The sequence below is a fragment of the Talpa occidentalis genome, unplaced genomic scaffold, assembly GCF_014898055.3.
Source record: "Talpa occidentalis isolate TD23 unplaced genomic scaffold, MPIMG_talOcc4v2.1 talOcc4.14, whole genome shotgun sequence".
NCBI lineage: Eukaryota > Metazoa > Chordata > Mammalia > Eulipotyphla > Talpidae > Talpa > Talpa occidentalis.
This window is the reverse complement of record NW_023601433.1, coordinates 86,705,829-86,718,003: the sequence shown is the minus strand read 5'-3', so window position 1 is coordinate 86,718,003 and position 12,175 is coordinate 86,705,829. Positions and strand designations below refer to the sequence as shown.

The following is a 12,175-nucleotide window of genomic DNA, read 5'->3' as shown; positions in this document are numbered from 1 at the left end:
CTTTTCTCCTGGCTCCTTACCATCAAAATCCCCAATATCGCTTGTTGTGACCCTGAAAACCAAGCAGCTTAAAAGGGACCCCCTCGTGTTCAAACACTCCCTCACGCCACTCCAGAGTCACGTTCACGCTGTCATTGGCACTCATACGTTCCAACAGTCACCTTCTTGCCTGTTTTTCTCCTGGTGGTCAACTTTCTTTTCCATGATTTGATTTTTAACAGCACGTCCGTTATTTTCAACTGACAGTTCAATGGGGCAAAGGACCTAAGTCAAATTTCTAATTATTTCCCAAGAGCTGAGCATCTTGACCTGTACAGCGACTCCAGGCCCCCAGGCCGCACGCACACAGCTCTTCCCCATGAAGCTGACATGTAACCTCACACCGGCCATACTCACTTTTTCTGTTAAAACTGGGGCGCTGTGGAAAAGTATGCCTTTCTTTTCGTTCTGGTAAGTACAGGAAAACATAATCACAGTTAAAGAAAAGACCTGGTTTGCCAAAAAGCTACATAACAACAAAATAAAAACAAATGCACATGAGGGCGAGGGCTTTGCCACCCCCACTGGTAAGAGAACCTACTGCTCCAGGAGTGTCTAGAACATTTGGAAAGAAAAGCAACCCCTGGGGGCCTCCCTGGTGGCACAAGGGATTAAGTTTCAGCACTATCAGGCTATCGCCAGCCACTGCAGCATGAGTTCGATCTTCAGCCAGGGAGCTACCCACATGGCAAGGCAGACCTCTCCTGTCTCCCCGCTGCTCCCTCAGCAGTGTATTTCATTCATTCTGCCTGTTCTGTTCCCCACTCTGACTCTGGTGTATCCTCTCACCACCCCTCCCCGCATCTCATGCCTACACCCCAGTTCTTGTATGCATAAATAAATACAAATAAATCTTTAAAAAAATAAAAAATTAAAAATGAATGAAACTTAAAATATCTGCCTCTGATTTAATAGGCTAATTTTCAGTGGGACTAAATAAACAGGACACTTAAATAAAAATATTTCAATATGTTGTTATTGCTTCCTAGCGGGTACTTTCATTGTTATATGACTAAAACATCTGTGCTCAGAGAAACAACGCGCACTTGAACCCACGTTAAAAAGAAACAAAATAGGACCTCCCGGGTGGCACAAGGGTTAAGACGCAACTTATAAAGCTGTCCGTGGCCTCTGCAGCACGAGTTTGATTCCCAGCCAGACAGGGAGCTACCCACATAGGGCAGCAGACCTCTCCTGTCTCTCCCGCTGCTCCCCTCAGCAGTGGATTTCAGTCAGTCTGCCTGTTCTGCTCCCCACTCTGTCTCTGGTGGATCCTCTCCCACCCTGCACCCCTGGCCTGTACCCCAGCTCTTGTATGCATAAATTAAATCTTTTAAAAAAATAAAATAAAACAAACAAATAGTTCTACTTACCCACATGTAATATATCGCCTGTGTTTTACTATTGCTCACCAATTCTTTGTTATTTGCTGGATTAAAAGTGAGATAGTTCTGCAATATAAAGTATGGAAAGTATTGTGATAAATTTACTGCTTCTCTCTGGCTGAATAATATTTTTAACTGATAAAAATATCTGAGTGGGAATATAAAATAACAAAGACATGGCATTTGCCAAACAATAGGAACGGAGCTGAAACCCTGAGTGCTGAAATTACTCGCAGCATTCCCCTCCCAGTCTCATCGATTATAACTCCTCGTCTGCGAAACTGGAGCAAGCGCGAGGAGCCCAGCAGTCCCCCATAACCTCTTCTTTGTCCTTTTCAACAAAGGCCGCTGTGTGCGCTGCTCTAAATCTGACAGGGCCGGGGACAGCCTGGCAGGAGCCAGAGCCTGGAAGAGCCTGTGCTCCCCGCCAAGGTGAGCGGCCGGAGCGCCCAGTTCCCGTCCCAAAAAATCAGCCCTGTGGACAGGAGAGAAATGAGAGCAAGTGAAGTGCAGAGACGAAGCGATGACAACGAACGTCGGGGCGTCCGGGGGAGACGCGGCCTGCAGCAGGAGGGGTAGCGTCTCCCCCTCACGCCATGGGCAGTGGGAGCTACCCCCAAGAGCCTGAGGAGGAGGAAGAAGCGCCAGGAGCCTGAGGAGGGGGGGGGGGCGCCAGCCCAGGGCGGATGACAGGGCCTCAGCCTCAAGCTGAGTCCAAACAAGGCAAAGCCACGTGGGGCAGAGTCCAGGAGCGAATTCCAGCTCGAGACCCGCCACCAGTGGCGCTCAAGCGAGGCGACCAGCCGCTTCCAGACAGGCCGAACCAAGAAAAACGAAGAAAACGAAGGGAGACAGTGTGGAGGGAGATGTGTGTCTCCAGAGGAGACAGAAAGAAAAGCGAGGGGTGCATGGCACGAAATTGGGGGCAGCAGCTAACTCTAGGCAGCAAGGGAGGGGCTGGGGCTGGGGCAGGACGGCGAGGGGGGCTGCTGGGGCGCAGATGACGTCCTGTTTCCCGACCCCGCAGTAAGTCCACAGGCGACTCTGTTCCCTTCTTTAAAATGTACTTTCTGCCTGGCTGCCTTATTTAACAATAAAAATATAAACAGATCAACTATCTCTTCCAAAAAAAAAATAAAAAGCCAGCGAGACATGAGGCAGGGAGGCAGGCATGGCTGGCTCCTGCAGAAGTCCCCGCGAAGGGCGGCAGACAGCCAGGGCGAGGGAGTCGCGGGGTCAGAGATTGCTGAAGGCCCTGGGGCCCGTGGCCGCCGCGGGAGCAGCGACTGCTGGAGGGCGGGCAGCCGCGCGCGGCGGGGAGGGGAGGCTGGGCCTCTGCCCGGGCCTCCCGGTGCTGAGCGGAGGTGGTGCAGCCAAAAGCCGGCTGTGGGCCTGGAGTGTGGCAGGACGGCTTCCTTCTCTCAATGAAACCCGAGAGAGGTCATCGGCAGAGAGCCGGAGGAAGGGCCGTGGGAGGTGTGAGGAGAAAGTGAGAAACCATCCTCTCCAGAAATGAAGCAGACAGCCGGGGAGAGCAGAGCCGGTGCTCTCTGGAAGCCTCCGACTGGATTCCAAGTGAAATGAGTCAGTTCAGCGGTGGTTCTCCCTGCATGTCCCCTGCTCGGGCAGGGGGGCAGGGGGCGGAGGTCATCGGAGTGGGGGTGCTCCTGAGCGCCAACCAACGGCCCCGTTTCTGTGAGGATGGAAAGAATGCCCTAGGGCCCAAGCTGTGGAAAAAGGTTGCAGGGCCACGTGACATCCTAAGACATGCTCTGTGGCTGATGAAACGAAGATCCTAAATTTGTAAGTTAATTTTAATCACTTTAAATGTAAGCAGCCGCTGTTTCCTGCAGTGTTGCAGGATACGAAACCAGCACACAAAAATCAGCTCCTGTTCTCTACACTGGCCATGAAAAATCTAGAAAGGAAGCTAGGGGAGAAATTCCACTTCCGAGAGCAGCCTCCAGAATACACTGCAGAATTAATTTACCCCCAGGGCGAAGAGACCTGTACACGGAGAAAATAGGAAGCTCTGCTCAGAGAAATGAACAAAGACAAACTTACATGAACACTGTGAGGGGGACGGCGCCACACGGGCACTCTCTCCAGTCACCCGCCACCAGCATCCCAGAGGGGCTTTTTGGCCACAATTGAAGGCGCCCCACACCCCCCCACGGCTGGAGGCTACTGTGTTGACGCAGCTCTGAGAGCTGCTGTACGGAGCTGTTCTTGGGGAACAGGAGGCGTGTTGGGGGGAGAAGAGAGAGGGTGTGTTCTGATGCGGCCCTGTGCTGGGGCGCTGGCCCCTGTCCAGGTGTGTGCTTTCCACCGTGCCTGGCACATAGTAGGGACTCGATCAATGTGTGACAGATGAAGGTGCGAGGACGAATGAGAGCCGCAGAGTATTCCTCGGCGATGACAATTTAATCGCATCCCTTTCCCAGTGGGTTGGCAGAGATTATGTGAGAGACTGTGAGAAACGCAGCAGAATCTGGCACGTAATAGGTGGTGGGGGGTGCGGAACGAGCTGTTATCATCCAAAGGAACAGGAGACCGTGTAAATGGAAGTGTTTTCAAACCGTTCTATTGCTCCACACAAAACCCTCACTGGGTCACGCAGGCCTGTTGGCCCGGCTTCTCCGGCCGACCATTCAGGCTGAAACTGAACTCACCTGGAGACCATACTCTTCTGGAAGCTCCAGGGTGCATGACGGCGTGTCCACAGCTAAAGTCCACTTCCAGATGCACAGTTTCTGTGAGGGACAGAGCCAGAAGGTGAGGCTGCGCAGGAGCCTGCGTGCCGTGGCCACGCTGTCACCTGGAGGCCCAGCAAAGCCCCGTGAGCTGCGCCACGGCTGGCACCCTGGGCCCATCGTGGGCACTGCGGCCTGAGCGGAGCCGCTCATGGGGACGGACGGATGGCCAACCCGCCCGGGCCACCCCAGGACTCGCACCTGGATCGTAGCGTCCGAGATGGTTGCCAGGTACTTGGCGTCGTACGTGATGGCGATCGCCCTGATGCCATTACCATCGGGGCAGCTGTCGAATATCGTATGCACTGGGATGCTGTGGACACGATGGGCGTGCGTTTGCCGGGCTGCCGACTTCCTGGCCCCACCTCAAACACCCAGCAACCATGGGTAACAAAACGTGGCCCCTTCATACGATGGAGTGTTCGTCAGCCACAAAAAGCGATGAAGGGTGGGCCTCCCCAGTGGCACAGCGATTGAGCGCTGGGTTGCGAAGCTGCCCGTAGCCTCTGCAGCGCCAGTTCGATCCCCGGCCACCGGCGAGGGTCCCACATGGCACGCAGACCTCTCCTGCCACGCCTGCTGCTCCCCTCAGCAACGTACTTTGCTCTTTCTGCCTGTTCTGCTCCCCGCTCTGGTTCTGGTGAATTCTCTCACCCTCCCATGCTTCTGACTGTACCCAGTGCTTGTATAAATAAATAAATAAATCTTAAAAAAAACAAAAAAAAGCGATGAAGGGCTGAAACCTGTTCTGCGAGGGCAGAAGCAGGACAGGAAAGTCCCCATAGCCATGGGTTCCATTTCCAGGAAACATCCAGAGCAGGTAAATCCAGCCATTCAGAAGGCAGATTGGTGTTTTCTGGGCCAGCAAAAGGGCTGGGGAGTGACTGCCAGAGGGGACAGGGTTTCCACTCGGGGTGATAATAATATTCTAGAACTAGATGGAAGTGGTGGTCACACAGCATCGTGAGTGTGCTAGCTGCCGCTGAGTCGTACCCTTTAAAATGGCTGATTTTGCACTGTGTGAATTTTGCCTCGATAAAAACGACCTAGCTCAAGCACACTGCTGTTTGTTGTCCTCCAGGCCCTGAGCTCTCGTCCACTATTCAGTGTGGACTCTGGGCCAGGCCTGGGCCGGGTGTGAAGGATGGAAATAGGGAGACGACAGCAGGACAGGACCCTGGTCATGGGCCACCTCAGCCAGCTACTCAGGCGCATCAGTTAACATTTGAAATGCACTCTGGCCCAACAATCCATGCTGACCACTTTTTCCTAGACAAAGAATAACCTAATGAGGAAACAGATAAAATGCTCCTGCACTCATTGTGGCTCAGCTTTCACCACATAAAACCTGGAAACGACACAAATATTAACATGGGACTTGCTAAAAAGAACAGGATGACATCACCGCCTCATGAAACATACCTCCAGAAAGGATACGGCAGGTCTGGGAAAATCACCCAAATTTTTGTGGGAAAAAAGCGAATTGTGGGCCTCCCCTGGTGGCGCAGCAGTTGAGCGCTGGGCTGCGAAGCTACCCGCAGTCTCTGCAACGCCAGTTTGATCCCCGGCCACCGGCGAGGGTCCCACATGGCGTGCAGACCTCTCCTGCCGCGCCCGCTGCTCCCCTCAGCAGTGTATTTCGTCAGTCTGCCTGTTCTGTTCCCTGCTCTGGCTCTGGTGAATCCTCTCACCCTCCTGCGCTTCTGACTGTACCCAGTGCTTGTATAAATAAATAAATAAATCTTTTTTTAAAAAAAAGCGAATTGTGAAGCAGCTCTGTGCCCCTTCCCCATTGCCATGTTGACCCCCTCCCCCTCCCCAGGATGAGGGTATTAGAAGTGGGACCCCTGTGAGGTGAGAGGATGAGAGGAGGTGGTGAGGGTGGAGGCCCCACGGAGGGACTGGTGCCCTGGGAGTCGGAGCAAGCTGGCTTCCTCTGCTCTTCACCCTTTGAGGGTGTGGCCTCTGACTTCCAACCACAGAAAGTGAGAAATAAGTTTCCGTTGTTTCTGAGCCACCGAGTGTCTGGCACTTTGTTACGGCAGCCAGACTGACGAGGACGCGCACCTGTGGACCTGCCAGCCCGGCCCTTGTTAAACAATACTTGGTCAAGGACTTGGCAGTTCGATTTGATCCACTATAGGCCAATATGTTTCTAAAATAAAAATCTCACAGCAAAGTGAACCGGCTGCACAGGCCCCCACCCCCACCCAGTCACTGCCTCTCACTTCCTGTGTCACCTATGTTGGGGGCCCGGCAGTCAGCGTGGGCTGGGGGCGCCCCCTGAATTAGCACTTCTCTGGCCCACAGAGGCCCTGAGCTCCTTGCCTGATGTGCTGTCAGAAGAGGCCGGCAGAGCCGGACTTGAGGATAAGAGAGGCAATGAGGAGTGAGGCCCCTTCTGTCCGGGGACTCCCTGCCCAGCCTGACTGTAGAGGAGGGCGGTGGGTGGAGTCAGTCAGCAGGCACGGGGGAGCCCCCAGGCTCCCAGCTGCCCTGCGCTGGGCTCGGGGTGTGTGGCTAGAACCGCCTGCCAGGAAGGTGCCCAGGACAGTGAGAGCCGAGGCTTACGATGGCCTTTCCACAAGAAAAACATCCTGGGGCAGGGCACCCTGCAAAATGCCTGGGCAGCCACCCTCAGATCTGTCAAGGGCATCAAAAACAAGAAACTGAAAATCAGCTGCAGCCCAGAGGAGCTCGTAGGGAAACAGCATCTAAATTTTACATGGAAAAACGATGGGAACGTGAAGGAACCGTGGTCTTGGCTCATGTGCCGGCTCACCAGCGCAGCGAAGGACCGCCCCAGGGCCAGCTGGAAATAACAGGGAAACAGGCGGGAATGTGGGAACCCTCTGGGCCAGCTCCACGGTCTTGTTTTGTTCTTATTTCTTATTATTTTTTTTTTTTATAAACCTAAAACCGTTCTTAAAAATAAAAATCTATTAATAATTTTATTAAAAGAGGTTGTGTTGGGCTCTGAGCAGAGGGGAGGGCTTGGAGGAAGGGGGTGGCTGTGGAGAAACAACAGCTTTGGAAAGTGTCCTGTCCTCAGCCACCGCGGGGAAACCAGCAGCAGAAGGGGGAGCATGGGTGGCCTGAAACAGGCCTGGAGAGTGGGGGGCAGGAGGGACACGTGGGGGTGCCCATCAGTCGGCCTAGAAAGAGGCGGCCTGGCCAGAGACGGGAAAGCCTCTCTCTGTGAGAGCGACTCGTCTCCTGACAGCACCGGATTTGGCCTTTGGCTTATCCTTTGAGCATCTGCGAGCGCATGAGTTGGCCTTCCTCAGCCCCATCCACTCTGGCACGCTGACCAACCAAGCTTCTGGTTCAAAGAGCCAAGAATAGTAAGTGGAAAATCCACAAGGTGATGTCACCCCATCGGGCCCTGAGGCGACAGGACAACCTCCCTGGCAGCCTGGCCCCTCCCCCTGCACACTTCTCTGGCTCCAGCCTCCCCAGGCCTGCAGGCTGCACCTTCTGCTGGCAGGCGGCCACTCATGAGCCGGGAGGAGGGAGTTGGGAGACGGCGGGGCCTACCCGGTGTAGGAGTCCCACACGATGACCAGGCATCCAGGCCCCTTGTCCGCCGTGGCTATCCACCGCCGGTCTTCACTGATGCACAGGCAGGAGATCACGTTGGGGTGGCCCTGCAGAAACGGGGCAAAGGTGCTCTGAAACATCTAGGGGGGAGCCGGCCTAGCACCGGCAGGAACAGCAGCCCCCACACCCCAGAGGACGCAGCTCCCTTTCAAGGCTCCGCTGAACGGGAAATTCCCTCCCCTGCCCCCCAGCCTTGCCCGTTGTTGCTCTAGGCCAGCGGTTTCCAGCTTTCTCCCCCTGAGGGCCAAGCCGCTTTCCCCACAGGAAAAGTACTTTCCGGGGGTCTAGGCACGTGCGCGACCCCTGACCCGGGTGGACAACAAATGTCCAGGGCCTCCCCACCCCCAGCCTCACCTCCCTGAAAGTGTCCGCATCAAGCAAGGCTCTGACATAAAGGTCTCCACACAGGTCTCTGCTTTCACTCCTAACCTCCCACAAACTTTTCCTCACAAGAGAGCGGAATCTTCTGGAAACACGAGTGAGACGGGGTAGGACCCCTGCCAGGACAGTGGGCTAGTCCCGGCTCCCTCCTAGCTTGCCCCTGGCTCACTCTGCTCGGACACACCCTCCTTTTGGGCCTGGCACGAGGCCTGCACTCAGGCTCCCACTGTCGAACGCGCTCCCCCAGACGGTGCCTCACCTTCGCCCTTCAGGCCACCCCGTCTAGAGCAAGTCTCCCCTCACTTCGGCCGGTGTCTCAAAGACCAGACTATAAAGTCCACGAGGGGGACTAGATCTGTGTGTTCGGGACCACAGATCTGAAACGCAGTGTTAGGATAAATATTCGCGGCAGGAGGGAAGGAGCGAGCAGTGGAGGCCTTCCCAGCCGGCCCGCCTGCTCCCATGGGGCGGCCCGACACTCCTGCCCCACGCCTGCTCAGGAAAGCTCTTCCCCTGGGCGGTGTGGCTAAGCACCCAGAGGCACTGCTGGCTGGGAAGGGATAGGAGGGGCCTTTCTGGACTTCTAGAAAGCAAACTCCTTCAGTTGCACCGATCTTGGGTCCCTGGCACAGTGCTGAGCGCTGACTGAGCTCTTGGGGGTACTTTGCGGTGTTTTCCGGCGAGCCATCGACTAGGGGGACGTACTGGAGTACGCAGGGGTAGCAAGGAGCCGCTGACCAGGCTAATGGAAAGTGGGACGCCAGGAAAGTATGACTTGGATAAGTTACAGGAAGGAGGTGAGAGGCTGGGGCGACAGGATCGCGGGGAGCCAGTGGTGGGGGCAGGCGAGTAGGTCTTGGAGGAGGTGACGGGGGGGGGGGGGGGGGGGGGGGGTGGAAGTTGGGAACGGCGCTGGGGGGAGGAGGTCCGGGGCAACTTCCAAGGCAGGACACCTGGGTCTAAAGCCCGGGCTCCCCATTTTCTGAGGCAGGCTGGGGCAGGTCAACAAAACTACGCTGAGCCTCACTTCCTTCTGTGTAACGGGGTGATCAACACCCGCGGCGCAGCGCAGTCAGGAGGGCCGCGCCCTCTGCCAGCTGGAAAGGGGCCTAAACGTCGATTCAGTCAGCATCTCCGCTGAACAGCCACCCCGGGGCTTGACCAGCGTTCGGTGGAGACAACGCTGTCTAGACGGGGTACATTTTTACAGAAAATAAAGAAAACCAAACAGCTGCGTTCACTTCCTGTTGCTATTAAATTAATATCCACTGTCATTGGGAAGCCGATTCTGAGTAGCAGAGAGACCAGGGGCAGCCGGTTGTGTTTCTGAAGACAGGATCTGCCCGCCTCAAGGAGAGGGGGGAAAGCCGGCAGGGGCGGGGTGCAGCCTTTGGCATCCAAACAGAGCCCCACCTTCAAGTCAAAGATGCCTCTCGCTGGCGGGAGGGGACCCCAGTACCTGCAGGTGGTGCTGGCTGTTCCTGAGGGCGTTGTAGATGACGGCGGTGTGGCCGCAGGCGTACAGAATCACCCTCTCGGTTTGGTTCCGAATGTAGTAAACAGGCAGGGAGCTGTTCCAGCCGTAGCACCAGGTCATGGTCTGGAAGGCAGAGGGGGGCCGGATGACCCCGCGGTGCCAGAGTTCAGGGCTGGAACGCCAGGGCCCGGAGGAGGGCTTCACACGCGCCGACCCAAGGGAGAAAGCACATCGGGAAAGTCCTGGGAGCCTGCGGACAGATCACGGATGACCCCGAAAGCGTCCGCTCAGAGGCAGAGGCCGGAGTTTGGGCCCGTCTTCATGACCTGTGCATCACAGGCAGACCCAGGACAGGCAGACCCAGAACAGGCAGCTCCAGAGCAACAAAAGCAAGTGAGGGGGGGCCGGACTGGAGGGAGGCAGAATGGAGAGTGACCACTTCATGGGCACAGGAGTATAATCTGCCTCTAAAGGGAAGGGAATCCTGAAGCAACCTGGATGAGCCTTGAGGACATTATGTTAAATGAAAGAATCCAAGGACAAGGACAGACATCGGTGACCCCACTTACATGAGGCCCCCAAAGTAGAGACAGTCATAAAGACAGAGCGCAGGTGGTGGGGTGCAGGGGCTGGGGGGCAGTTCAGTTCAGGGAGAGGATGAGCTCAGGGGGCTGGTGACGCAGTAAGGCGCATGCACTGAACAGTGACTAAACATGGTATCGTGGAAAATTCTGTCATGTGTATTTTTTACCAGGAATTTTTAATAGAGGGTGACTTATGGTGAACCATAGCTCCATTCAAAAGGAAAACCTTCAAGAGTCAATGGAAATAAAGTCCTCTTTTTCCACTCCCCAGAACCTGGGCCTCGCTCAGCCCTGGAGACGTATGGGCGCTTCACATTGTGCAATCCAGTTGCGTTTAGGCACGTAGAAGGGACCAGCTCTAAGCTCTGAAGTAGACTTGAGACTCCAGCTAATAAGAATGTATCAGGGGGCTCCCTGGTGGCGTAGGGGTTAAGTCTCAGCACTGTCACCGCTGCAGCGAGTTCAATCCCCGGCCAGGGAGCTGACCCACAGGGCACGGCAGACCTCTCCTGTCTCCCCGCTGCTCTCCTCAGCAGTGGATTTCAGTGGCTCCGCCTGTTCTGCTCCCCGCTCTGTCTCACGACTGATCAGCCGAGAGTGTAGGGTGTCTAAAGCGACGGCGAAGGGGTTAGTTACTGATGACGGTGAATGGTGTGGGTGTATAGAAACAACAGCTGCTGAGACTCCTTTCTTCTCCTTGAACAACACGTCTGAGGTGAAGTGGCTCGGCCGTGTATTTCTCCCCAGACAGACCGAGCGGGCCACGCGGCAGATTTCCCTCGTACCTTCTCCATTCCCCGTGCTCTCCTCTTTCCGCCTGCTCCTGCCCTGTAATTTATATTTATGTGCAGGCCCTCACGGTGTGGGTGTGAGGGGTAGAATTTCAAAAGCATAATTGTCTCAAGCTGCAACTTCTAGGAACGGAACGATTTCATACTTGGCTGGGTCTTTAAAGTCAGTTTTTCCACGTGAGATTTTTTCTCTTAGAAGCTTGCTCACCCTCGAGAGGCATACATTCATCCTGGAAACTGCTTTTGCCATTTAACAAATTAGTTATAAAGAGCCAGGTCTCCTCAGTGGACTCCTGACTGCAGGGGGCAGTTCCCCAAGGCCCACCTGGGCTGGCGTCCCCCCGGCTCCTGGTCTCCCTCCTCAAGCAGCACCCACAGGGACGGAGACCCAGGGGCGCCCATCACCGCCTTTTGCACCAGCGTCTGCATTCAGGCTGACGACCGTGGAGCGGACCCCCTAATATCGACTTGTTTCCTAAAACCTGGGGATGTGGAGAAGAAGCTTTACTGTCAAAGCCCCGCTCCACCGTCTCCAGTGTCTCTCATCAGCTTCCTTCTCCTGCGTAACCAGCAACCTTGCTTCTTGGCTGGAGGTGGGGCCCCGGTGGTGCCTATTTACTACGGGAGCCGTGACAGCCCTTTGGGAAAAGGCGGGGCCCCCAAGGAAAAGGACGATGCCCGTGGACCCCCAGAGAGCGAGGGGAGCACGGCCAGTGCAGCCCCATCAGCGAGAGGAGGAATTGAGAAGGGACGTAAGGGCCATCCGCGGGCAGACAGCGACTGCGAACAGGAAGTGGACCTGCTTGCACTGATGTAACAAAACCCTCTAAGACATGCTCGGTGGAAACACATTTTGCAGACGGGCAGAGGATATCTCACTGGTGAAACAAATCTATACACATATACTCACATGTGTGTGTTCATGGGGTTACATACATTTGTGGGTGTGAGTGCAGCGCACACAGGGCGTGTGCGTGTACATAGAAGGATCTAGAAAGCTGCACAGCTACACCAAACCAGCTGTGGAGTCGCCTCAAGGAAATGGGATCAGCGGGGCCCTGGGGGACATGAGGAGGGATCTGCCTCTGTCTGAATATTTTACAAAGCAATCCTACGCATGTTAGCAAAACGAGAAAACAATAAAGGCAAGAGGGAGGGGGAAGGA

General features: G+C 55.4%; 1 protein-coding gene across 1 annotated transcript in view; it reads right to left on the bottom strand.

Annotated features, from left to right (window-relative positions):
* Nucleotides 1-12,175, bottom strand: part of CFAP251 (cilia and flagella associated protein 251) — a gene marked incomplete at its 5' end in the record, with an annotated part of 46,710 nt that overhangs the window by 31,630 nt on the left and 2,905 nt on the right. Inside the window, 6 exons of the mRNA XM_037509866.2 lie at nucleotides 397-447; nucleotides 1,413-1,490; nucleotides 4,097-4,177; nucleotides 4,379-4,490; nucleotides 7,715-7,824; nucleotides 9,618-9,758. Coding sequence (XP_037365763.1) covers nucleotides 397-447; nucleotides 1,413-1,490; nucleotides 4,097-4,177; nucleotides 4,379-4,490; nucleotides 7,715-7,824; nucleotides 9,618-9,758 — 573 coding nt within the window. The remainder of the gene's footprint in view (nucleotides 1-396; nucleotides 448-1,412; nucleotides 1,491-4,096; nucleotides 4,178-4,378; nucleotides 4,491-7,714; nucleotides 7,825-9,617; nucleotides 9,759-12,175) is intronic.